The sequence below is a fragment of the Mirounga angustirostris genome, unplaced genomic scaffold (assembly GCF_029215605.1).
Source record: "Mirounga angustirostris isolate CCGP_5_RB_7025 unplaced genomic scaffold, mMirAng1.0.hap1 SCAF_6, whole genome shotgun sequence".
Classification (NCBI taxonomy): domain Eukaryota; kingdom Metazoa; phylum Chordata; class Mammalia; order Carnivora; family Phocidae; genus Mirounga; species Mirounga angustirostris.
Window position 1 is genome coordinate 62,592,237 of NW_026991714.1, and position 27,302 is coordinate 62,619,538.

General features: G+C 39.7%; 1 protein-coding gene across 4 annotated transcripts in view; it reads right to left on the reverse strand.

Annotated features, from left to right (window-relative positions):
• Positions 1-27,302, reverse strand: part of AKT3 (AKT serine/threonine kinase 3) — a 309,013-nt gene that overhangs the window by 159,056 nt on the left and 122,655 nt on the right. For 3 of the 4 annotated variants that reach the window (XM_045877574.3, XM_064594415.1, XM_064594414.1), the window contains exon 3: positions 15,086-15,211. The exons of the other annotated variant lie outside the window; for it this stretch is intronic. In XM_045877574.3, the coding sequence (XP_045733530.1) occupies positions 15,086-15,211 (126 nt within the window). The remainder of the gene's footprint in view (positions 1-15,085; positions 15,212-27,302) is intronic. 4 annotated transcript variants of the gene reach the window in all.

Below are 27,302 nucleotides of genomic sequence, written 5' to 3' on the forward strand. Positions count from 1 at the left end.
ACAGCAGCCAACTTATGGAAACAACCCAACTTCCCTATGATGGGTGAATGGATAATGAAAATGTGATATATTTAAAAAAAAAAATCCGCAATTTCATGGATGAACATAGGTGACATGTGAGGGCATTACACTAAGTGAAATAAACGAGAGAGAGAGAGAGACACACACACACACAAATCCTGTACGGCATCACGTGTGGAGTCTAAAAACAACAGTGAGTACTCTCTCCTGATTCTATCTATCTATCTTCACTGTCCCTTAAACATTCCCTGATTCTTCTTTTTTTTTTTTTTCAGGGTACAACGCAGTGATTCAACAACTCTGTACATTACGCTGGGCTCCCCAAAGGTGTAGCTTCCATCCATCACTGTACAACGCTATTACAATACCACTGACTATATATGCCCTGTGCTGTACCCTGTAGTCTGTGACTTACTCATTCTATAGCTAGAAGCCTGTACGTCCCACTCCCCTTCTCCCATTTTGTCCATTCCCCCCACTGGCCCCCTCTGGCAACCATCAGTTTGTGCTCTGTATTTATGGGTCTGCTTCTGCTTTTGTTTGATTTTTAAAAATCTCCCTGAGTATTCTTAACTTCAGGATTTAATTCACACTGCTTCCCTCACTTGAAACATTTTTCTTCCCTTCTACCTAGATTCTGCTCCCTGAAAATCTCTAATGATCCCAGTCCTTACTCTCTACTCCTGAAGATCTAGTGCACTTAACATTTATATTCCACATGCTGGTACCCGATCACACACTGTTATGTATAGACTGCTTTATGTGCATCTCCTCAACTATATTGTAAAAGCTTCAGGGGAGGGGGTACTTCTAATTGTTCTGTTTTATTCATCACAGCCAGAATTCAAACAAACAAAGCTTCAGAAAACATTTCTGATGCAACAGAGTTTATCACAACTAATCCTCTTTTTCTTGTAAAGGAATCTCAATATTTTCAAGTTCACATGCCTTTAGAAACACAATTTACTTTATGATCCCTCCCCAGACCCAATCTTACTTATTTCTCCAAAATCTAATTGTACAGTTTACTTTACCTGTATGTATAAACAAATCCTGATAACTTCATTTGAAGAAAAGTATTTAAAGCCTACTCAAATCCTTGATTGTACAGCTACAGCTCTAACACTTAAGAGAGAGCTTTCTTTCCCTAGAGAAAGGATTAGATTTAGATTACAGAATAGTTAAAAAGGATTTTTCCCTTGGAAAACAATTAAAAGGTAGGCCTATCTATTCAGAGTAAATCACAGGACTCTCCAAAAAACAACTCAGTGAATTTTGGAAGATTATAAACCAACAATCTTATTAATTTCATTAAAAACACATATAGAGGTCATCAAAGAGTCGTTATTACATCTGACCTATCTGGAAAACTCTCTAACTTCTTGTAACTTTAAGGAGAAGACCGATATCTCTCCGTTTCCATTCGGGAATTCTGACTCCAAATAAGTTATCCCGACTTTAAAAGGTTTCAATCGCTACCATAAAAATCTTGGCCTCTGGGTCTTACTGTAGCACAAAAACACTCCATTTCAAACTCAGGTATAAGTGGTGGGTGCATCGCACTGCAAATGAAGAGCATACTTCAGAATAATCAGTTCATTCATCTCCAGCAGAATTAAAAAAAAAAAATCTCATCGTCAATCTCTTCCCACTTTAGGTCAGTAGGGAAACTTTGCTTTCCACTACACATTTCTCCAAAATTTATTCTTTTTAAAGGATTAAGTACTAAGTCATTATTTTGGCCTATTATCAGCTGCTTCACTACAACAGTAAGATTTTACATGCATTATTTTCTCACTTAATCTTCCCAATAATGTTTCAGAGTATTTTTGTCATTTCCATTCCACAAATAAGAAAATAGAGTCCGTCTGGTTTTTAAGTCGCTTGTTCAAAACCATCAAGTCATGAAGACTGTAAAACGGAGTCTCTATGAACCATGAGAGACGATGGACTCTGAAAAACAAACTGAGGGTTCTAGAGGGGAGGGGGGTGGGAGGATGGGTTAGCCTGGTGATGGGTATTGAGGAGGGCACGTTCTGCATGGAGCACTGGGTGTTATGCACAGACAATGAATCATGGAACACTTCATCTAAAACTAATGATGTAATGTATGGGGATTAACATAAGAATAAAAAAAATAATTAAAAAAAAAAAAAACAGAGTCTCTAGTCCACACTTTCTAGCTCTAAATCCTTGGCTCTTCGGAGTATGTCACACAGTTTTAGGACTGTTAGCTACTTACAAGAGAGGAAGTTAAGTTTTATTTCTTTATAACAAGCTTTGGACACTACACTTACTTGTTTTCTGCAATTAAATTTACAGAAACATGGTGACATACAGAGAGTACCAAAATCGTTTTCCCTCAAAGAAAACTGACCAAACTTCTTGATTAGTGTTTGTGCCCTCAAAATACCTGCCATCGATTGTGAGAAAATTACAGGGAAAAGCACCAATCAACTCTGATCACATGATCTATGACAGGGGAAGCTCTAGGTGGTAGATCAACAGTCAAGGAATAACACTGTTTCAGAATTTCTTTATAGAAATTACATTTGAAAGATGTCTCTCTGTCAGTATTAAATTATTGGTACCAGGCTGAGAGCACATTTGGAATATTTATTGGCCAAAATGTTAAAAACTGAACAGGAATTAACATGTAACACATGCCTGGAGTCTGATATCGGAATATGTCCGGGCTTGTCAATCTTAAGCCAACCCTGCATATTTCTTAAAATAATCTATCTATAAGAATCAAGAGCCAGTGTTGGGAAAACAACAAAAATGTAAGTTCCTACAGGCACAGAAACTGCAAAGAATCTGTGAAGTCCGTCAATAATACCATTTAACAAAATGCCTAATGTCCACAGGACGATGGTGAAGCCCAAAGGACACCAGGCGCATGAAATGACGCTATAAAGAGAGCACTGCATGTTAATTTTCAATTACTTTATAAGAATATCCTATAGAGACAGAAACTTTAAACTTCATCAGTGAGCTTTTGGAAGCAATAACTGTTGCTGGTTGGATGATTCAATTATCATAAACTATTCTGGCATGTTTCAAAAGCATTGCCATTTTAAAACATAAAAAATGTCTAAAAATGCAACCATAGTAATAGATTCTGAGAGCATGGGTTGGGGGGTGAGGGAGAAAGACAATGACAAATTGGTCCAAAAGGACACTGAGACTTCATAGTTGGAAGACTATTGTGCTGACAATTAGTAACAGGAAGCAGAGCACAAAACAAGTGAATGAAAAAAGCTGAACCAGCAATGAAAGACCTTATTATAGGGCAGAAACATTATTGTAATAAAGGGGCAATGTCCTCTCCTCCATGAAACTCTCACACAGCCACCCTAGCCTCTTTTCTCTCTCCCTGCATTTCATTTTTCCATTAGCATCTGCTCGATTGTGTATTATTTCCAACCCAAAAGAACGCCTCCATAGCGGTCCTAAATTCCAAGGCTTCAGGTCCTTCCCCACACCCTAGCCCTGGGCCTCATTTAACGCTGCTCAAATAAATAAATAAATGCGTTAAAAAAAATTAACATAAAGATGGGGCAGAAAAAAACAGAAAGGCAGTGATTTAGCATATAACTGCCGAGAGATCAAAAAACACATGTCCTTCAAGTCTAATTTGTTGTAAGGGCAATGATCATGAGTCATACTAAATGTCCAGATGATTCTGCCTCTAAAAATTAGTGTTTCTCCTATGACCTCTCTGGCATGATGAGAGCAAGGCTGAAATGTTCACACTAGTGAATCCTCTTCCTGGAGCTTCAGTTTCCTTAAGGAGAAGGAGCCAAAAGCTCTGAAACACAGTCACAAGATCTGATCCCCCGATATTGACATAGAAACTCGTCTAGAGGCATGGAAAGCCCACACCTCCCAAACTGCTGGAAACCCTCGTACCTCATGACCCTGAGGCGGCCTGAGATGCCTTAGGTGAGCAGTGGGGTGGGAAAAATCACTGGCCTCGAAACCTCAAAGCCGTGGGGTTTCCAGCTCTACGCTTCATAGGTGCACGACCAGCGGCAAACCCCAAGAGCTGAATTTCCCCAGCCATCAAGACACATTATGGAGCCTGAAAACCTGTTAGCAGGATTAACAGCACTAGGTAAAGGGCAGAGCACACAGGTGCTCAACAAGTGGTAATTACAATTACTGTGACTTCTCAGTAGACTGAATGTCTCAAGGAATCTCTGTGTGTTGCTGAGAGGCAAATCGCTGAATGTTACAAGAAAGGACTGAGAGATCCTTCATCGTACTTCCCTCACACCACACAAGACGTAGCTCTGGAGTCCTGGGGTAGTTGTGGGACCTGCCAATGTTACATAATAAACTCCGATCAAATGATCGGCCACCTAGCTATTGCCTGCATGCCTGTCCCCTTGCTACAGCATAAATAAGAATTGCTGTGACTTAAAATACACCTCTAGAGACCACTGAGAGCCTGCTCTTAACCGAGTGTGTATAATACTAGGCATAGCACAGACCTTCTGGAGGGGCTGACTAGACATTACCTGAAGAGAGCTGTCATCTCTGAGCCCCACATATGATTCAATGCACTCCAGCCAGGTGTCGGACGGACCAGAGTCCAAATCACAGCTCTGTTCTGTATCTGCTCTGAGGCTCTGGGAAAGTTTCTTAATCTCTCTAGGTCTTGGTTTCATTATCTCGTTTGTTTGTTTGTTTGTTTGTTTTTTAGGTGATTTTATTTCATGTTGTTCTTGTCACGACAAAATGTGATCACATAAATAAAGCACCTTGTACAGAGCAGGCTCTTAAAAAATGTCAATTCTCTTCCCTTGCTTCCTTAAATCCCTCTTAATTTCTTTGTATTAATTATAAAATGGCATAAAGCACCAAATATGATGAGCATATAATCAGTTTTTACTCTACAATTTAAAAAACTAATTACACATAAACAGCTCCTTTCTAGAAACTAAAAAAAAAAACTTAAAATATCAAATACATAAATCAGGTGGGTATCCACATTCAACTTAACCAAAAATGATCTATAAACGTCATCAGGTCATAAATGAGTAGAGTCAGAACGGGAGTCAGAACGGTGTGCACAAGGAATTATTTTTACCCTTCAGAGATGGAAGGGTGTCATGGAGGAAAACGCTGGGATCAGTAATAAGATATAACAGTGCAGGGATCCTTAGCATCACAGGCTGGCTCATGTTGTGAGGTGGTACACGCTCAGTAAATTTTTACCTGAAAGACTGAGCTATATGGACCCATTAATAATTAACTCCATGTAATAGAGCACACAAGTGTGTGGATAAACCCACACAGCTGCTTCTTACACGCAGGCGGAGAGCCTCCCCCCCGCACCCATCATCCCCTCCCCTCCACGCCACCTTACCTCTCCTTTATAAAGAAGTCAGGGTTTTGTGTTTTTTTTAATAAACAGATAAAGAGATAATGTACCCTTTTCCAAGTGAAAAGCTATCATTTAAAACCTTTCTAGCTGAAGAAAAACACTGCCTTCAGGATGGGATTTTAAAATGGAGTATTTCTTTGCATCAGTAAAATTCTCTGATACTCTAGTAGGAAAGACAATGAACAGCAATGTTACTTCAAGAGCGGCACACACGAGGCCAGGTAAGCTAACGGGGGGCCAGTGCCTGACTCTGGCCCTGAGAAAACAGTGTCTGGTACGATCACAGCATTCTGCTACAGATTTCAAGTGCCGTATCTATTCCCATCATTTATCCTTCTTCCTCCCTTGATATTTTTCACTCTATACAGGGATAAAAAAATAACATACCATCTGGAGCTTTCATTCATATCTGAGGATTTCATACTCATTTAAATCAACAATAAGAGATTCAGCCGAAGTTTCTCAGAAATAACATTTCAAATTAATGCTATTCCTGTTACCTGGAATGTACTTCATCTTTTGAAATCTTACTATTTCTCTAAACAATCTCAATTTCCAAGAAGGTCTTCTAGATGATCCTCTTTCTCAAGCTCTTCTCAATATGTTAATTGTAAAACTTACTTCAGGACTGAATCCAGACCTGAGGGTTATGAAATGAACACAGGCTTTGAGGTTAGCACTCTGTGAGACACGGGCTAAAATCCTGGCCCTGCCATTTGCCAGATAAGCAACCTCAACCAAGTCACAGAACCTCCTTCAGTCTCAAAAGTAGAGAACGTGATACTCACCTCAGAGCGCTGTGAGGATTAAATGGGAGAACATGTGTGAAAGGGCCTGGCACATAGCAGCATTCAAAGGAAGCTTGGTTTCCTTCCTTATTTTGTTCTTTTTTCCCTCAGTACCTGGTACAATGTTGAGAACACAACAGACCCTCGATAAAAACTTTCTAAATATCCATTAGAACTTAGGTTTCCTAAAAATAGGTTTAAATATTCATTGTGATAACTCCCATGTTTCCAAGTTGTTTTCCTTTAAATCATATGCGCACAAGGTAGGAAATTTCAAAAACAGAATTCAGTGTGTGAGGCTGTTAGTTGGGGCGTCTAGAAAACAGAGTCCAGGAAGGGGTCCGAGGCAAAATGTTTAAGACTAATCCAGTGAAAATAATTACATGTAGGGTGTTCTTTTATGTAAGTATCTTTGGAGAAATGGTAGTTAATTGTTGAACTTATGACAAGTTGAGAGAGAATGGGAGGGAGGGAGGGGAAGAAAAAGGGGAGGAGGAGGAGGGTGAAGGGGGGAGGAGGGAGGAAGGCTGGCTCTGCCAGGGTCCCTGTTTTCTCCTCACATCATTTAATGTAAGCTACTGAAGCTGATCAGTCCTTGCCTCCTTCCCCTAAGAACAAGCCCCACTGCATCCTCCATCTTACAAAAAAGTCATCATCTAATGGAAGACCCAAATTAATTTAAAAATTTCCCCCAATGGCTGGTAACCAAGGGATCCTCTTAGGACAGCCAGAAAGATATTGGAGGATTTTATTACTTTTATTAAAAAGCAAAAACAACTTCTGACTAAAATAAGGGGTAACAACAGTCACAGGGACCATCCCCTTGTGGAAGCTTTGACTTCCCAAGGCTTGAAGGTTTGAAGAATTTGGTCTGCACCCAGTGCCTTGGAGGCCAGGGCAACAGAGCTGCCCCGACAGCTTCAGTGATCCTTCCTTCCTTGGCCAGAGGTGGCCACGGGCATGGCTTGGGGGTCTAGCTCATGTGGTTTAGTCACAAGAGCTAGCCCTTACAGATCAAAGTCCTTGGTATTATGTGAAATTGGGATTTTGCCCCTAGCCAAGCAATAGTGACTGTCCTCAACTGCAAGAAAGTGCTACAAACAGTTTCTACCTCAAACTTGTAATGATCTTTAAAGAAAACCCAACCAAGTAGTTGCCTTCCCAGGACAATGTAATTTAGCTGGAGAGAGAAGAATGGCTGCCATTTAACTCACCAGAACAAAATTACTGAGCATCTCCCATCCCTACATGAATAGTTTTATTTGCATAGCATTTCACAATTTACAAAGTGCGTTCACATACAGCATCTCACTTATTTTTTTAATTTATTTTTTTTACGGCATCTCATTTATTTCTCACAATAATCCCGAGAAGTAGGCATTATTAACCTTCATGTTTAAAGATGACAAAAATGAAGATCAGAGAAGTTATGTGATTTGCCCAGGGTCACACACCAGTAAAGGAGCAGAATCAAGACTCAAACTCAGGTCTTTTGGCTCCAAGTTGGATGACCTTCTGGTATATAGATCTCGTAACAAATGCTGTAGGAAATGTTTTAAATGAGTATACACAGTCATTGCACTCTAGAAATTTATCACACCCCTGGGATCTACATAAGCCCCCTCCCCGCCCCCACCACTAATTTATATTCCGACAAATGAGGCTTCAAAGGTAAAGACCCAACTATAGATTAGCTTCCCGTCAGTCAGGAAAGAGGGCGAGAGAGAGCTCAAGGAAGCTGCTAAGGAAGCTATGGGCTCTAACAGATATCTGACCAGGCCACAGACAATATGCTAATGAAGGAAGTACTACAACAGTGAAATTAGCTAATAGGAACCTCACATGGAACATGCATAAATGTATGTTTATAAAGGACATGGAACGGGTGAAATCTTTCAGAGATGTAGAGGGTTGCTCTCACACCTAGGAGCTGGATTTAAAACTCTGGACTCCACAGCCTGGTCCATGAAAGCAGGATTCTACTTTTTCTTTTCGCACACTTGCTGTATAATACAGAAAAAAGGAGGCAAGAAGAGAAGTTCTGTGGAAATTTTTTGTCTTGTGGTATTACGGTGTGATCTGAATGAAAGGAAGAAAATATGTGACTAATTATGGTATTATTACTCTTTGTAATGGTCTAAAAACGATCTCCCTTTAAAGTGATTTTTAAAAAGGTTTTCTCCATTCCCCATTCTAAACTTGGTTTATCGGTTAAAATGTGCAAATAAATGAATACGGTACCACCCATAAAAATGACAGATAGGAGGAAAATCTGACTGAAGTTATATTAATTCACTGTAGGATCAATTTTTTTTTTAAAGATTTTATTTATTTATTTGAGAGAGAGAGAATGAGAGAGAGAGAACACATGAGAGGGGGGAGGGTCAGAGGATGAAGCAGACTCCCCGCCGAGCAGGGAGCCCGATGCGGGACTCGATCCCGGAACTCCGGGATCATGACCTGAGCCGAAGGCAGTCGCTTAACCAACTGAGCCACCCAGGCGCCCCTGTAGGATCAATTTTTAAGTAAGGCATCCATTCCATACAATGAGATGCTGCTATTACCAGACATAACTTTCTGTTTCCCTAAAAATCTGATCACATTTAGGAGGGGAAAAAAGCACCAAATCTTCAAACAGTCAAGTACATAAAATTGTTTAAAAATCACTGAAAACAAAACCGAGGTTAAGAACTTCATATGTAACTCAACCAAACAGAATGTAGCAATATATGTCAAAAAGAAAACGTATGGAACATTACAGAATAAGAGAAGAAAAAAGGAATACTGCAAACATATAGAGTATAAACACAGTTATGATTTGGGCAAGTGTTTAATTGTAGGTACATAATACATCAAAAAATAGGGGCGCCTGGGTGGCTCAGTCAGTTAAGACTCCAACTCTTGATTTAGGCTCAGGTCATGAGGTCAGGGTCATGGGATTGAGCCCCGAGTCGGACCCCATGCCCAGTGAGAAGTCTGCTTAAGATTCTTTCTCTCCCTTTCCCTCTGCTCATGCATGCTCTCTCTCTCTCTCTGGATAAAATCTTAAAACACACACACACATATTAAAAAATAACAATTCATCTTCCTTTTGTGAAAAAGGGAGAAATTTGGGATTTTTCTGAGTAAGGAGAGGATACTTGCAAAAGAACTTTTCTTGGGAAGATGAATCTATCCTATGCATTGTTTTCAAATAGTCCAGAGAGAATATGTGAAGGCAAGAGATCAATTAGGAGACTATCAAAATAGTCCAAGCAGGAACTGATGAAGAACTGAACTAGGATGGTAGCAGTGAGACTGCACAGTAAGGAAAACAAGACAATACCTTGCTGACTGACAGACTCACGGAGGGAAAAGCATGGTTTGCTTGTGGATGCACCCCTTCTATTATGACCAGGTAGGTTCCTTTTTTTATCAAATACTAATTGGGACACCCAAATGCTTAAAAGCCTCCAATGGTTTCCAACTGGTTTCCATTAAAAACATCAGACTGGTATTCAAGACCTTTTATGAGCTGATTACAATGTATCTAATCTTGTTTTTTCTCCAACATAAGTTCTCTATCTACTTAGGATATGGCCTCTTCTATTCACAAAATAAGCTACTCATTAATTCCAGACTTCATACCCTTGCTTATGTTGTTAACCTCACTGTGAATGTCCCCCTTCTTCCAAAAACTTAAATATCACCCATCATTCAGAGCTCCTGTTAAAATTCTCCCCTAGTCACCCTAGCTTACTTTTACCTATTCTCTCAACTTACACAGCCATTTGTTTTCTATAAAATTCATTCTGGCAACCAATCTCATCTCTCCTCCCATTGCTGTGTGTTCTTTGTGTATGTCTTCCAGAGTCAATGACAAAGTCCTACATTCGAAAACTGTATCTTATACTCCTTTTAGTGTCTAGTATGGTTCCAATGGTCAATAAACCCTTTAAAAGTAAGCTATTCTGATCTCTTGTAATCCTTCTATATTTACATGGTATACAGTTAGCCTAAATTTATAGGGTTGTTATTCTAGGTTGTATTATACGTTATGTAAGACTATGAACCAAGCCACAAGCAATTTCTCTGTCCCCATGAGCAGCCACAGTGGAGGCATTAGTAGAAACCAAGTGATTTTTCTACATATTTAAAGTGTCTGTGTCTAATATTTATTCAGAGGTAAAAATAGTTTTTTGGTAGGTTTAAGCCCCCAAATTTCCTTACTTTCTTACAAAGAGAAGAAGAAAAATAGGTTAGTGCGTAAACATTTCACTTCACTTTTAAAACTGGCCTAAGAAATGTAGACTGACCTATTTTTTGAAAAAGGGACTGCAGAAAGGTTTCAGAGAGGAAACAGATACCGTCAGAGTGGGCCAAAATTTGCAACATGGAATAAGGAAGAGTCTAGGAAGTGCTGCTAGGGACCCAGGCTGGACCTCTCCTTTCCCCCCACTTGAGAGTAAAAAGAAGTAGATCAAAAGTAGGATAAGCCCCAAGACATATGGACAGATGTTCAAATTCTTTGCTGAGGAACTGTTTTACTTTGGAGTTGGGTCGGTCACTGTCGGAATGTTGGAGACTGTGACGCTTGAGTAGACCAGCCTTGTGTCAGTGCTGGTGTGTATGGACCCTGTGTTACCTTTCAGTCATGATGTAATGTTTGCCGTGCAAAGATCATCTCAGTCTATAATGAGCAACTGACCAAATCATAATTCTGATCAGAGACGCACTTTGCTTGAAAACAATTACTATTTTACTTACATGGCCACAGTACTATCTTTAGAAGGTACCTTCACGTACAGTTCGTATTTGATACACCCAAAGGATGAAAATCAAAGATTTTTATCTACATTTCAGGGGGCCTGGAGAGTTTACATTCTGCATGCCAAAGGCCATCTAGCAATTTAAAGTATTGGAACTCTGACCCCAAATCAGATCTTTAATCTAGGGAAAACGGCACCGAATGGGGGCGGGGGAGGGAAATAAAATGTAAATGACAAGAGAGAAATTTGAATTCTAACCTTGATTCTTGGCTACCACTACCTAGTATAGCAATCTTAAACAGATCACTGAATTTCTAAAGGCCTCCTTTTTCTCATCTAAAACAGGAAAATCTGGACTAGATGTTTTCAGACATTAATTCAAAAATGGTTATTAAGCCCTAATATGCAGGCACTAGGAGATGTAAGATAAAGAACACTAGGCTCTTTACCCCAAAATAACTCGCAGATTGGTAGATGAGACATAAAACATGAACAAATAACCCCAAAACAATGTGATAACAACAAAAGAGAACAGCTTTGTGAGGGGCAGGGAGGACTGATTTAGCAAAGACTTAGACTGGGGATTTAAATCTGAATTAATTCTTAAAGGATGCAAAAAAGCCATCCAGACAAATAGAGGACAGAAGGGCGGTCCGGTCAGAGAGAACAGCATAAACAAAGTCTCAGAGCAGAAGAGCCGTGGAGTTTGCCAAAGTGTGACCGGCCGGCAGAAGACACAGGAGGCAGGAGTTGAAAGCAGAGGTCAGACTGAGGAGGTCCCCGCAGGACACACTGAGGAGGCTGGGCTTCCTCCAAAAGGCGGTGAGGAACCAGGGCAAATGGCACAGTCAGAACTTAACTGTACAAAGGTCACTGTGACAGTCACGAGAAGTAAGGGTGGATGTGGCAGAACCTAGAGGCAGGGCGTCTAGTTAAGAATCTCTAGCAGAGATGGTGAGTGCTTGCTCTAGGGTGATTACAGGCAAGAACGGACAGAAGTTCAGAAAATAAGAACTCAGTAGAAACTCAGTAAAAACAAACTCAGTAGAAACAAATGCACTGGGAATGGGGAGACGATGTGGAGGAGGGGGCAAGGCATGGAATGAATGGGTGCAGGCTTCTGCTCAAGACAGAACTGACATACCCAAATACAGGGGGGAGAACCAACAAGATTATCCTGAATTCCACTTAGGACAGGTTGGGTCCCAGAAATACCCGGGGAGAGACGTCCAGGAGCCGGCTGAGTACAGTACCTTAGTGCTCAGGAGAGAGGCCTGCCCTGAAGATACGTCTTATGGGAATAAGCTGCCCATGGGTGGGAACTGAAGCCTTCCAAGTGAATGTGACACCCCCCCAGGGAGAGGGTATAAAATGAGAAGCGTCCTTGGCCAGAACCCACTGAGATATCACAGTCCACACAACAGGCAAAGGAAGAACAGCAGGAGAGAGAGACATCCCAGAACATTCATGCCAAGAGAGAAGCTGGGACCAACAGTATAAAACGCAGCCCGAGGTGTCGACCCAGGAAAAAAACAACGGAAAAATGTCTGCTTGTCTGAGCAAGTAAAGTGGTCCCTGGAGAACTTACGGAGATTGGTTTCAGTCAAGTGACTGAGAGAGAAAGCGAGACGGCAGTGGATTAAGAGAAACACGGAGCATACACCATGTTTGGGGGAACTTTAGATCAGAAAGGAAGGAAGGTGAAAGTTAGTGAAGATTGGAAAGAGGGATTCCAAGTCCCTACCGGTTCTCCTACTTCCCTTTTTCATATGGATAAAAAGCCTATTTTGGTCAAATTCCAGTAAAACCCACATATATTAAATTTGAAGTCACATTTTTTAATTATCAGGAAAAACAGGGGACTCATGTAGGTCTCAGTGGAATATACATATATAACGTTTCCCAACATACCTTAGAAATACATGGTAAAATCGTCTCTTTTTTCACTTACTCAAGGGGGCCAGGGCCAGAGGGGAACTGTTGGCCAAGTAACCCTTCCTTGCTCCAACTCTTCTTTCTCTTAATGTCTCATAAAAACATTCTTTGTCCCCCTCAGCCTGGAATATCCTTCTCCCCTACTTTACTTAACTCCTATTCACTCTGCAACGGTCTGCTCAAACTGCCCCTCACAGAACCACAGCACGTAGGAGACAAATGGGCCTTGAAGTTTGTTGCATCCGAGTGTTCCCACGATGCTGAGAGCTTCAGAGCATGACCCATCCATGGTCATACTCATGCCTTGTGGCAAAGCTGAACTTGGAACGACTTCTTCAACCAGCGTCCATTTCACTACGCCTCTCATTTCTGCACGGCAGCTTAAGATCGTGGTAAGTCAAGTTTTAAGAACCATCAGTCTTAAACAGTTTATTTGGTCTCAGACCCATGTTAACACACTTCTGAAAATGAAGGAGCGGTCTACAACTTTACTTGTTTGAGTCAATTACCTACAACTACTTGATTATACGAGTAAAGATTACAGATGTCGACTAATATTTATTTCGCGGATAGGCTGTCAGTCACTAAATAGGATCTCTCCCCCAGAATGTAGCATTGATTCCAGCCTCTGCCAGTGGAAGTGTTGGAGCAGATGTGGGCAGACTGTGACATACAGTATGTCTTTAAAACTTGCTGGGGTGTGAAATTTCATAAGGTCAAAAAATGCTGCATTTTGATCAGCAGATACAGGAGTTCTGTACTTTTGTAAATTATTTCAGACAAACCAATACCATTTGCTAGTAAAATAGAGAAACTAAGAACTGTACTGGCTTTATGTAGGAGATAACGTGTGCTGCTAGTGTTTTAAAAGCCAATTTCTATCACTTTGAAGCAAATGCTAGTCCAAAAGTCTCTAGAATGAAAATGTGCTCTTAAGTCAATGCAATATACAAGATATTATTTCAATTGACAACAGGGTTTTAAAAATCATTTACTACTAAAAGAAAGCCATAAATATCTAATGAGCATTCTGGTGGGGGGAAAAATGGTTTCCTTAACGAATACGTACATATTAACAGTGTTCTCACTTCTTAAAAAATGAAATCCCTATATAAAAATCCATTTATAGAAACAGAGAGGTGTCTGGGTTTGTTTGTTTGTTTTACAAGTTAGTATTCTTGCCACTCAACTGATTTCACAAACCCTTTGGTTTACTGCTTTATCTTATTCTTTAAAAAAATTAAAAGATAGTATCCATAAAAAAGGCTGGGGCTCTATCCAATTTTAAAATGACTTTTCTAACATTCAAGGACTTTTGTTATCTTGCATTTTTTTTCTGCTCCTATTTGATATTATTCATTTTAATTTTTTTGCTTCAATCTTTACCTCCTATCTGTTTCAGATGTAGCTAACAGAAAACAACATATAACCAAAATCAAAATTAAGAATGGTGTCTGGCTAAAGATTTTATCTCAATGGTACAGACTTTAGCTCTTATGCAAGTTTATTTTAACCTAACATTACTTTTTCAAATGCTTTATTTCTAAATTAACACCGGACAACCCTTTCGTTGATTAATTAATACAGCCAGCCCGAAGAGCCTGGTCATAACACAGTGAGGATAACTGTTACCAGAATCACCAGAAGCAGCATCTTTCAGTTTATTCTGGGCTATGGTCAAGAAAATATATAATTCCTAAATAAATTTTCATTACAAACATTTTTCTTAGATACTTGTAAGGAAGAAAAATTTAACTTCAAACATAAAATCTCCCCAGAAAACAACTTCTGAAGTAATCACTTGTTTCTCATCCTATGATCAATGAAAAGAGCTAAGATCATGACAGGAAACCGATTAGAAATGTACCAGGTCCTGCAACATTCTTAACAACCAAGTTCACTTAGCAATGGAGGTCAAAGGTCCCTGTATACATTTTTATAAAGAAAAAACTTGAGGTACATATTTGGGGAATTGTATTTATCAAATTTAGGTTCTATATTCAACTATATTGTATTATATAAGACCATATATCATCAATAATCCCTATGCTAAGGAATTGAAATTGTATCAAAGCTGAAAACTTCCCTGCACTTAAATACAAGCCTAAACTTTTTCATAGGCTTCTCCTATATTGTAAGATAGCTGACACATGAGGTCATGCAAATAAATAAAGGTGAATCAAAAATTATAATGGACTTACTTGCCACTGAAAAGTTGTTGAGGGGATAAGGTAAATCCACATCTTGAGGTTTCTCTTTATATCCTATGAATGAGCCATCTGTCTTCAAAAGGAAATATCTTGGCCTCCAGTTTTTTATATATTCTCCTACATGAGGAAAGCATGCATGTTAATGCTGGGGAAAAAAATGAACAGCAGCTTTTATGTGAAAAATAAATTATGGTACGATATATGTCCCACAACACTGGCCTCTAAAAATTTAGTTAGGCAATTTTCTTTTAACTTAGCTTACAAAAGAAAATACATAAGCCTGCAATTAAGATTCAATAAAAACTCAAACATGTTTTGTTTTTAATGATTTCACACTTTGATAATTCATTTGCACCATTATTTCTTCAGAGAATCATTCATCTGAGTACACATTTTGTTCAGTTTTTCATTTTATCAGATGGTTGTTAGAGCATATTTCAACCATTTTAAAAAGCCTTGGTAAATCATCCACATACGGTATCAAGGAATTTCGATGAAAAACACTTATCATAAGGAGGAACATGAAATAGATGTTTATCTTCCATGTACTACTGACTAATTGCATCATTTTTTAGGAAGAAAGGGGGAAAAGTCTTTTCATTATTAAATCTCTATCATAACTTGTTTAAACAACATTTTATTGTTCTGAATAGTGAAATTATCTTCTGTAAAATGCTGTAAATAAGTCAAGAAAATGAAAGAACATGGGTTAACAGAGCTTAAAAACCATACACACTCACACAAAGAGTAGTAACTGTAAGAACACATGGTACTAGGCCAAGCACATAATAGTCAATAAATGCATATGTATCAAATTTTGATATAAACTATCACCTAGCTATCAAAATATACATTTTTAGCAACCAGATCACAAGCTGCTTACCTAAGAAGCGACTTGACTGAATTTTAAGAAACAGAGGTGCTCCATGACACCATAAGAGATGGAAGGCTATCTGGTCTCAAAATTGTCAGTTCTCTACTGGATATTTCTACCCGGTTCTTCGATCTCAAATGCTGAATCAGAGTCCTGCAAGAAACTGAACCCAGTTCCACTTTCCCTACAAGTCAGCTTCTTCCCTGGACCCCAGTTGCCCAACTCAGGCTAACATGGGGCTGGTTCCCTCTCCTTCAGCTAGGCCAGCGCTGCCTTCAGATATGTCTCATTTAGCCCAACCCAAAGGGGGCCCTCACGCCTTGCCTTCCTGTTGCTGAGCTGTGCCTGCCCCCCTGCCTTGCTCTCCCCCCTTCCATCCTCATGCATCTATCCCTTCCAGATTAATCCTCCGTCTGTACCACTTTGATCTACATCATTTTCTGCTCAAAAATATTGACTCTGTTTAGTACAAATCTCTTAGCATAAAATGTAAGCAACTCCATAGTCTCACCCCAACATACATTTCAGATATGGGGTGTGCCTCTGGATCAGCAGTTCTCAAGCTCTTTACCTCACTCCTCTTTACACCCTTAACCATCACTGACAACTCCAACAATCTATTTAGGTAGATTATGTCTATGTTTACTATATTAGGAACTGAAAAGAAAATTTAAATGCCTTTATTACTTCCTTTAAAAATAACAATAAACTTATTACGTGTAATATAACTAACATTTTTGTGAAAATCATTATATTTTCTAAAACAAAAAAATCAGCACAAGAGCAGAACTTCTTTCCATTTAAAAAAAAAAAAAACAAAACCCTTTGATGTCTGGCTTCACAGAAGATAGCCAGGTTCTCATATCTGCTTCTGTATTCACTCTACTGTGGTATGTTGTTTTGGTTTAAGATAAAGGAAAGAGATTGGTTCAACAGGTATGCAGCTGCAAAGGGCAGGAGTATTGGGACAGTTATGGCTCTCTTTCCTTGAGGTTTTCTGAAAGGTTAACTGCAGTGTGGAATCTGAAACCACGTCAAGAAACCTACTGTTATGTGAAAATCCACTGGTCTCTATTACACATTGAATGAATCTTTTACACATTATGCATGATTTTGCAACATCAAACATGGATCCTTTAGAAAACACTGCTTCACTGAGTTATACTGATCTTCCAAGTGTTGACACATTTGGTTAGGCAAGTATCATCAGAAAAGTAAGCACTGGGAAGCCATCAAGCTCACAATGGCAGATATGTTCTAATTTTTGCTTCGAAACTTGATTTTCCCCTTTGGTCCTAATTACTGTCAGTTCTTTTTCCTTGCAGTGATGTACTTCAACTGCCCACCCTGGTGCTTACCACCTGGTAGATGTTAAATAATAATCTACCAAATGAACGAATACGTGAAGGAGATGCATACAAATATCATCCCAGCACATAAAAAGCACTTAAAGGGAAAGAAAAAGAAAACTTGATCCCCCTCCTCACTTCGCTTTAGTGAAAATATATGGCCCTAAGGTTAATAAACACATGCCAAATATACAAAACCAGAATGTTAAATTCACACTTCCCATTACAAAGATGAAGCAAGTTCCTTTCTTGATTGTACTTACTTTATTTTTCCATTTTTACTTATGGACTCCTACATAAAATTTAAAATCATTAGATATTAAATATCTAATTAGTAATATCACATTTAGATTTCAAAAGCTCCTGCAAAACAGTAACAGATTCATATTGGTATCAGATGCTCTAAGTCTATCAAGCTAAAAAATAAGCAACAGTTTAATAAGTATACAAAAGATAAAACAAATTCATCTAAAAAATTTAAAAGAAGAAAAATGGGATAGCACTATTTCTCATTTTATGAAAGTACTGAAAACACATATTCAAGAAATATGAAATTAAGAGAAATAAACATCAAATTTTCATTTCTAAGAATAATTTCCCGTCAGCTACTAATGCTGTCATGGGCTCAGCTGAAAGACACAGAACACCAGCACATAAATCTTCTCTTTTTTGTTAAACAAATCTTGGGAAATTTAGAATATTTTATGTGGTCTACAGCAAGGCTTCTGGCTGCCAAAAAGTTATTTTAAAAAAAAAATCTATTGGGGCGCCTAGGTGGCTCAGCCGTTGAGCGTCTGCCTTCGACTCAGGTCATGGTCCCGGGGTCCTGGGATCGAGCCCCGCATCGGGCTCCCTGCTTCGCGGGAAGCCTGCTTCTCCCTCCCCCACCCCCCCTGCTTCTGTTCCCTCTCTCGCTGTCAAATAAATAAATAAAATCTTTAAAAAATAAATAAATAAATAAATATAAATAAAAATCTATTATGTATCCCTGACATATAATACATTACACCAAGACAGTGCAGGAGTCATTCGCAGTCAGGAATAAAATTGAAAAGTCAAAATTTACATTGCTGATAAAATAAAAAGTATTATTTCTCATAAATTTTGAATAATAATTTTGAGTTGATTCAGTTAAATCAGTCAAAAATTGTACTGTCACAGAAAGCTAACAGTGGATCTCCAACTTTAAGACTCTTGATTTTTGACCGTTGTTTATAATATGAATGGACTTCCTAAGAAGATGTTCAGGACAGAGTACATTTACTTATTTATTTGCTCTGGGTCCTAGAGACACAGTAGTGGATCAAAAACATAAGAAACACAAGGACTCGAACTCTTGGACTTTCTATTCCAGTACTACACCAGGTTTCAGGCAACCCCTAAAATTCAGAGAAGGCTTCTGAAAACTTCCTGAAAGCAGATCCTTTTTTATAGGTTCCCAGGAATGTTCTCAAGTTCATATAATAGCATGATGTGTTGGCCTAATTAAATATTTATTTTCTAATTCCAAAAGTAGAACTAAGAAGGGATTCTTTTTCTGCCAAAGAACTGGGCCTTACCGAGGACACAAATTCACAAGGTAGGGAATAAAGCAAAAAAGCAAGCTTTACCGCCCCCTACTAGGCCCAGAAGAGAAGAAGAAGAAGACTCCTAGCTCCAGAGAGTATAAAAAGTCATAGCTTTCCACGATACTATGACAGGCCACCAGGCACCCTGATGGCAAAGCAGAATTGTTCCTGCCGCGTTGGGGACCTTGTCCAGCTGGTCATGAAAAGGGACCTGCACACTCTCCTCACTGACTCGGTAGTTGAGGCAGTGAGAGTCTGGATGAGGAACATGTTCTCAAGCCGTTCTAAAAATATGGCCAAAAAGTCCTTGCTTTTATGGGGCGAAGTGCCCAGAACAAAGGTGCCCTCTCTGCCACCCAGCCTTTTAAGAGAGACTGCTAAAAGTCAATCACATCTTGTATTTTAAACATAGCATTTACACCTAAATTTACACATGCTGTATTAAAACCAAGCTGTACCATACTTTGATATTTATAGCCCATAGGTTTCAACTAATTTAAGAGACAGCTTGGTTGTAACGGGGCGAAAGTCTTGTTTAAAAAAGCAGCAGCCATTTACGGGGTACCGATTCAACACTTCTACGTGCTATCACAATAAACCTTCAGCAAGCGTCACAGCCACACCTGGACGGGATTTCCAGCACAATCTCTTCCCGACTTTCTATCTCCCTTCATGAAGGGTGCTTTCAATTCTTTCTCACACTCCTTGGCTGGAGGCTTTATGCTTTTTGAAGTACATGTGTTTCGATATTGGAAACAGCATATTTCCCAACAGGGATCCTGATATTTTGGCTTCTGTAGTGAGCTGAATGATGACCCCTCAAAAGATATGTACCCACCCTAATGCCCGGGACCTGGGAATATTACCTAAGATGGCAAAAGGGGTGATCAAGTGAAGGATTTTGAGAAGAGGGTCTTATCCTGGATGAGCTGGGTGAGCCCCAAATCCAATCACAGACATCCCCGAACGTGTGAGGCAGAGGGGGCTTGGACACTCTGGGAGGAGAAGGCCCCGTGACCCAGCGCCGCATCCCCAGCCTACAAATACCTGGAGACACCAGGAGCTGGAAAGGCAAGGAACAGATTCTCCTCCGAAGCCTCTGGAGGGAGTCCGACCCTGCCTGACACCCGGATCTCTAACTTCTGGTGTCCAGAACGGTGAGAGAATTTGTTACTGTCTTTTGTTTTGAACCACCCAATTTGTTGTAATTTGTTACGGCGGCACTAGAAAACTTACTGCGGTTTCTTAGCACTCTAACCAAAGGCTTGTTTATAGAACCAAAACAAAACCAAACCCTACTGGTCAGTTAAGTTCTCGGCATCAGTGGTAACAGAGACACGTAGTTAACACCTTACGAACGCAAAGGAAAAGATCCACCTACTCTCATCAACAGGAGAGAATCCTGTTTGTCAAATGTGGGGTTGGAAAGGCTATTTACTAGAGGTCACAGTTTCACGTGGTTATAACCGACTGACTTCAGAATCTGGACTTTTGCTAACTTTCTTACTTTACTTAATAATGTATTTCCTGTAAGCTCTTAAAACAAATAAAAAACCTCAGTGTTTTTGAGTGAATGTTGGCCACAGAGGACATTCTTGATTTCTCCAGCTGAGTACAATTAATATTTTGGCTCTCGGGCTTAATCTTTCAATAACAACCTCAGATGGGAGATGGTATGAGCTTAAATTCATACTCATTTTGCACCTAAATATTTTGATAGAGTATTCAAGTGGATCCTCGTTATTAGTGATATGCATTCAACTCAGGGTTATCCAACAAAGTTGACAGTGCTCCTTTCCTACTGTTCACCTAATTTCAAATTACACTTGTATTTGACAATCCTCACATACTACAGATTATTCCATTAATACTTCACTGAGAATCAGGTTTCTAGCTCCTGCTTTGGCACTTTTTGATGACTTCAACTTTGAAAAAGTGCAAATGTATACCTTAGGACTAAAAGCAGACTGAGGAAAACCGTTCAAATGGTCTTACATCTAGAATAACCAGGAAATACCTAGATTTCTTTAGACATACCAGTGGGAAAAAAGACCCCTAGAAATGCTTCAGCTGGTATCCCCATAAGTGAATTATGTTGATAAATATTTGATTCATGCATTCATGCATTTGTACAGCAAGGCTATGTTCCAGAACCTGGTCCCAACTCTAACTTCGCAAGAAGTAGACAATTAGATGTGCAGTCAAGTACGTACAGGCTGAGAACAGTGCAGAAAGACTCCTTCGTCTACTGGCGGCCTCATCTCCACTGGCATGGGCTATGCTCAAAACACAATTAGGTGCATGAACTAAGGTGTCATTAAAATAGATAGAGATAGAATCCAATTGAAAAGAAGTCTGTACAAGTGTAGTACTGTTTTTCACAAATCCTACACACATGATCATTTAGAATTTAATTAGAAGAAACGCTTAAGCATCATTTTTAAGATAAGCTTCTTCCCTAGGATAAAATACAAAGAAAATTAATGACGCTGGTTACCAACAACTATACTGCAAGGAAACTGAAATTCTGATTTCTCTAAGAGATTCAGGGGACACAGCTTTTGAAAGTACCAACAGCCACTCACACGTGCTCGTGCTGTCACATAGGCTTCCCAAGCTAATCACTCCCGGAGCAAGAGGGCGAGCGCATGTCGGGAAGGAGGCACCACCGTCTCATCATAAAGCCGAAACCACTATAAGCTCAGCTTTCCTGAGAATATATATTCTCTGTATTTTATATCCATGTTTAATCACAATCCACATTTTTAAAACATTACTGTTTGTCTTTGTCATCTCAGAGGGGGAAAATGAATAATATCCACACTCACTGTGTCTGTTAATAACAAATAACCTTACACCTTCATTCTTTACAGAGGGGGAGAGCCAACAGTATTTATACAAACAAGCAACGGGCCATCTTACCACCGCGTAAGGCATGCAGGTCACATTTTCAGAACAAAAGAACCCTACTTAAGACAAACGCTATGCTGTGTAATAAAAGTCACAACAAATAATCGTGGTCAATACAGGATCAAGAAACTTCTCCAATGGGGCCTCAGTTCTTTCCCCGCTCTGCCTCTTCCTTCAAGTGCTCTGGGAAGGACAACATTATGCTTCGGAGCGAGCGTTATGCTGCAGCTTCCCAGCATGGGTGGGTCTGAATCCTGGCTCTTCCACTTCTCAGCCATGGGAACTTTAAGCTCTCTACTCCTAGCCTCCTGATCTGAAACCCAAGAAGCGTAATTGTAGCAAACTGAAGGACAGGACATGAAAGCACTCACCTGAGCGCAGCGTGAGTTAGATTTTGTTATTATTAAATAGTGGAACCACTGTCATTTATGGCCATATCATTTACAACTCATCTTCAAGCTTGCATTAAATATTCCACTAATCAGTAGTACGCTCATGCATGAATATGGTCATAAATGAGGTAACAGGCAACCGTCAGTAATAAATTTACTCTATCACCCCCCAAACCAAAGTCTCTTTAGCTAGTGTCAGGTATATAAAACTTGAATCCTCTCCAAAGAAATGAAAAGGCTATCCCACATCAAAATTAATTAATTAATTAAATAATACTTCTTTTTCAAGACAGGGGTAAGAATATCAGAGTAACTAGTCTTCCAAAAAAAAAAAAAGAGCTAAAAGATCTCTCTGAATCATTTTTATTAAATGATATACACAGGGTACAGGACCATGAAAATCAAATAATTTAAAATTTCCCAAGAAGAGCTTTTCAACCCAAAAATGGCAGCTTTCAGTCAAAATAGATTTATATGACTTTAAGAAAGCTTTAGTCTTAAGTAAAAGTCTTCATGGGACAAATTTTACCTAAGACAAAAAGAGGTTTAATGTTGATAGCAGTATAAAATCGATTAATTTCATCGTTCACAATATAGTTACGTATTTAGTTGCTTGTTGACAGATGCCAACCAAATTTACACATGAACCACCTAAGAGAAAATATAGCAGAATCTTTTTTCCACTAGTCGATCTTCATAAATAAATATTAGCACCACAAATACTGAATATATAATTCACAATAATGTGCTATGTCTTAAATATCTTAAAAATCATACAGCCAAATATAGTTACTGCGGAAATGCATGGTGATAAACATAACAAAACATTTGCAATCTTTGAAATTGTCTGTTCCATTTTTATATAGTGCATTGCAAGTGTTCTATTCCAAATAGATCTAAGTAAAAGCCCCATGAATGTGTCTCAGGGAATAAAAGAAGTAGAATTTCTCACTGAAATTATCATCGTCCTCTCTTACAAGTGTCTTGAAGATAATCCTAAGGATTTTTTTTTTGTATTATCTACATTGCAATGAGCTAGCATAGTAACAATTTTTCAACTCAAAGGGACAATCTGAAACGTAACTTTTTTAAAAAATGAAAGTACTTTTGCATATTCTACCAGCTTACTAGATCTGTTGATTAGGTGTTTCAGCTCCTACAAACGCAGAGGTTTGGGTTGTCATTCCCCTTTTATTAGTCCTTTCAAGCAAGCATAGTCTTCCCTTGCAGGTCACACTCTGCGGTGTCATCTGTGCAATCTCCTTGACCGTCATCGACCAGCTCTGGCTGTGTCTCCATCCTCTCTGAAAATTGGGTGGGGTCTACCACACATGCCCAAAACACTACACACTTCCGCCCCGCTCCCTCATCTTCAGGTACTGTTCATAGCTCAAAGCGTCACAGCTCAGAGAACAAGGTTCTTGAAACACTTTTATTTAGAACCGGGGAAAATGGGCTTCTGATAGATTCATTCATTCAAAAATACATCGTTTGAGTGTCAAAATGCGCACGTGCACACGGAGAACACAGGCGTGGCGGATCCAGGCACAGGACCTGCCCTCGTGGTGCTCTAAGCCTAGCGGGCAGCTGTGAGAACTGCAGAAAAGTGGATGCTTTGGGCAATTAAAATGCAAAACGAGAAGTTTTTCGTGATCTAGGAAGTCATACCAAGGGGTGGCAGCATCTCCCACGTGTGGCATTTCCCAGGGCACCCCATGTGCCTTGTGGAATGGCGCTCCCTAACATCTGTGGTCTGATGCATTCCTGCGGGGAAAGGGCGTGGCAGGAATATCAGCACAGGATCCCTCAACGTTTCGTGGAAGAACTGGTTTGCTGCTGCGTTGGTTCCAAGATCAGGCCCTGCACCCATTCCTCTTGGAAGCCTCATGACAATACAAGCGGAGGCCTGGTAATCGTTTACGATGCTTCTTTCACCTAGCGTAACGTGTAACACACCTGAGCCTTTCAAGTTTCAAGATCCTGCCTGAGCATTCTTTTTCTCTCATGGTTTTCTGCACAGTATTGATTAATGAGGTCATATTGCAAAACACTCAAATGTTTATGATGATTTCACCCTGCTTGTCTGGCTGTCACATAAGGTCACTGAGAGATTTGTCTGCTCTTGTACTGGTCAATGTTACCATTGCAACTGACCAGATGGAAGGTGTTTACAATTTTGGTGATTTTGCGTTGTGCTTCCAAGATGCCTTAAAAGCTTTCCAGATGTACCCACATTCCTCTGCCTTCCCACATATGCTCCTCCATGATTATTTTGAAAAGCATATTATAGTCAAGAGATTGTGCTTCCACTGCATAATGCATGAACTTGTCATTTTTATATTAGGTATAGTTTTCATATCTCCTTCCTAAAGAAGGCTGGGGCCCATGTTTTGCTTTGAAGCTGAAGCAGTGACGAGAAAAGGACCCACTTGCTAAATACCACAGATGTTCCAGAGTGACCTTCTCTAAGGTCAGAACGGTGGCCTGCCGGTACTTCACCTACTTTATCATTTTCCTCTCTTTTCCAGAACACTGCACAATGATCACCTATCTTTTAGCATTCCGGTATTTGTTTCCAGGTATTCTGTAAATTAGTTAATCAAATCCCGGTTTCCTTTGTTTTTTGAAAACACTACACTTCAAAACTGTGATACTTAACTAATTATCCTTTTAAACTTAAGAACATCTTAAAAGAATTACACTGTTCAGTTTTACTTTGAGAGAAAAGCAAGGTGAATGGAAAGACAGAGAAGAAAGAGAGAGAGAGAGAACAAAAAGCATCCACACAAACTAGCCAACAGAAAAACAGCATCTTGGCAATTTAATGAAGAATAAACCGTGAGATTAGTTTACATAGCAGTAGATATGTTGTGGAGAATTACTCAATCTGCACTCAGCTTCCTGCTGGGTTAAATGTGAGCTAAATTATTATTTTTGCTTACATTTACGCCCTTGTAGATTGTGAAAGCAGAGCCTTCTCTTTAATCTGCTTTCTGCATGATAGCAAGAAGTCTCCAACTCCACATAGGGCATTAAACACCCGGTCATTCCCGTACTATTTTAACAAAGTAGCTAGGGCCACAGAACTTTAAACAATTTCGAAGAAACGGACAAATTTTAAAAGAAGACATTTTACAACTTCTTTATTAGAAATATTTTCCATTTCGCCACACCATATTCCCTAAATGTTTAAATTAATGTAATCTCCTACATTATATATTCACTGCAGTAAATAGCCTTAGTGAATATCAAATACGGAGGCAGGGAGTCCATAACACCAGCCTACTCACTATGCACCTCTAGCACCTACCACAGAGCCGGCTGGTATTTATCCATTAATTGAATAAATAAACCTACCACTACGTAAGCCACACTCATGTCAGCAAAGCTCTCTCAAACAGAAATCTCACTCTAACACAACGCTGCATAGCTCAACCCATGTTTGTGTTAGAACACATCCGATGGATAGTATTTACAACCATCAATGTCTCCGTAGGGCAGGTGGTGGGAGTTGGCAGCAGCGCCTGATCATCGGGAGAAGGGCGGCGCCATCTGAAAAAACCCTCAGGTGATTCAACCCTCCCACCCCTATATTCAAATCACTGCCTTGTAGAATAAAACCCAACAAAGCAGAAGGTTTTATCTCAGACCTACTGAGTGTCCCCTGTAATAAATTTCCAGGAGCACAAGACCCGAAAATGACACCACATCAAACCACAAACTCTATCCCTCTGAGGCCGAATCCCTGGCCTTCCCAACCCCATCCTTCTCCCCCTTCGTTTTTTCCGAGGCCGTATACTGACCGAGACTTGTCTCACAGCAGGTAAGGGGTGAACAGAAGAAGTGCTAAAAGGCAGGATGAAGGGGACACTCAAGTGCACAGAGCCATGCACGTTGCTCAGGTGTCACCCCCATGACTTCCCCACAGCGACACAGAGAGACAGGTGCCAGAGTAGCCTCACTCTGCACAGCCATGCTGAGGCAAGCCAAGGACAGAGTTGAGGTCTGAATAAAGATCTGCTGAAGTAAACAAAATCCTGCCCTGCCACACTGCTCAAGCCCTCAAAAGGAGGAAGTATATTACCACCAGTGGTGAGAAGCACATACTCTGAAGTTCAAACGCCAACTCTACCACCAACTAGCTGTGTGCCTTTGGGCATACTGCTTCCTATCTCTGTGCCTCAGCTGCTTCTTTTGGAAAATGGGGACAACAATTAAGAAGAACTGAATTAATATTTATGAGGGGGGAACCTGGGCGGCTCAAGGGGTTAAGCGTCTGCCTTCGGCTCAGGTCATGATCCCAGGGTCCTGGGATCGAGCCCCGCATTGGGCTCCCTGCTAAGCAGGGAGCCCGCTTCTCCCTCTCCCTCTGCTCCTGCCCTCTGCTCATGCTCTGTCTCTCTTTCAAATAAATAAAATCTTTAAAAAATATATTTCTGAAGTACACAGAACAACGTCTGGCTAATACTGAGCATTACACAGCATTTGTTAAATGAATAAAGTACGGCTAACCAAAAAAGATGTAGCAAGTGCTTAATACACAAGCATATTAAACTACACAAAAGTGGAGTATTTAAAATAAAGTGTAATTTGTTCATCTCATTTGGCCCGACTATCACTGTTTCACATTAGCTGAGCAGATTAGATGCTGGTTTTTTGTGGAAAAAGTTTCAATTTTTGTTATTCACTTTGCTTATATCCTATTTTCATCCCCCATTATTACCAATAACAATGAGTTACATATCATTTATACTCAACCAATTAAACTCTTTTGTTAAAAACAGATAATGCTGTCACAGAAACAGTCTTTCTTGATTCAATATCAAGTAAATCTATGGGGAAAAAAATCAAGCACCCCACTGGATCTACTACTGAACATCTCCATGTTTCTTTCAAATTATCTCATAAAAGGTTAGCACATACAAAAAGCAAACACAAGAGTATACAACTCCCTACTTTTATACCAGGCCTTTCTTACTCTTCCTTTTTTATTGTGCAAGTTAATTATTTAACCTCAACCACTCTGAATTTGGGTATGTGTTAAACCATACATTAATGTTAGGCTTTCATAAATACTTAGAAATGATACCATATTTCAACTGGTAGTACATTTTA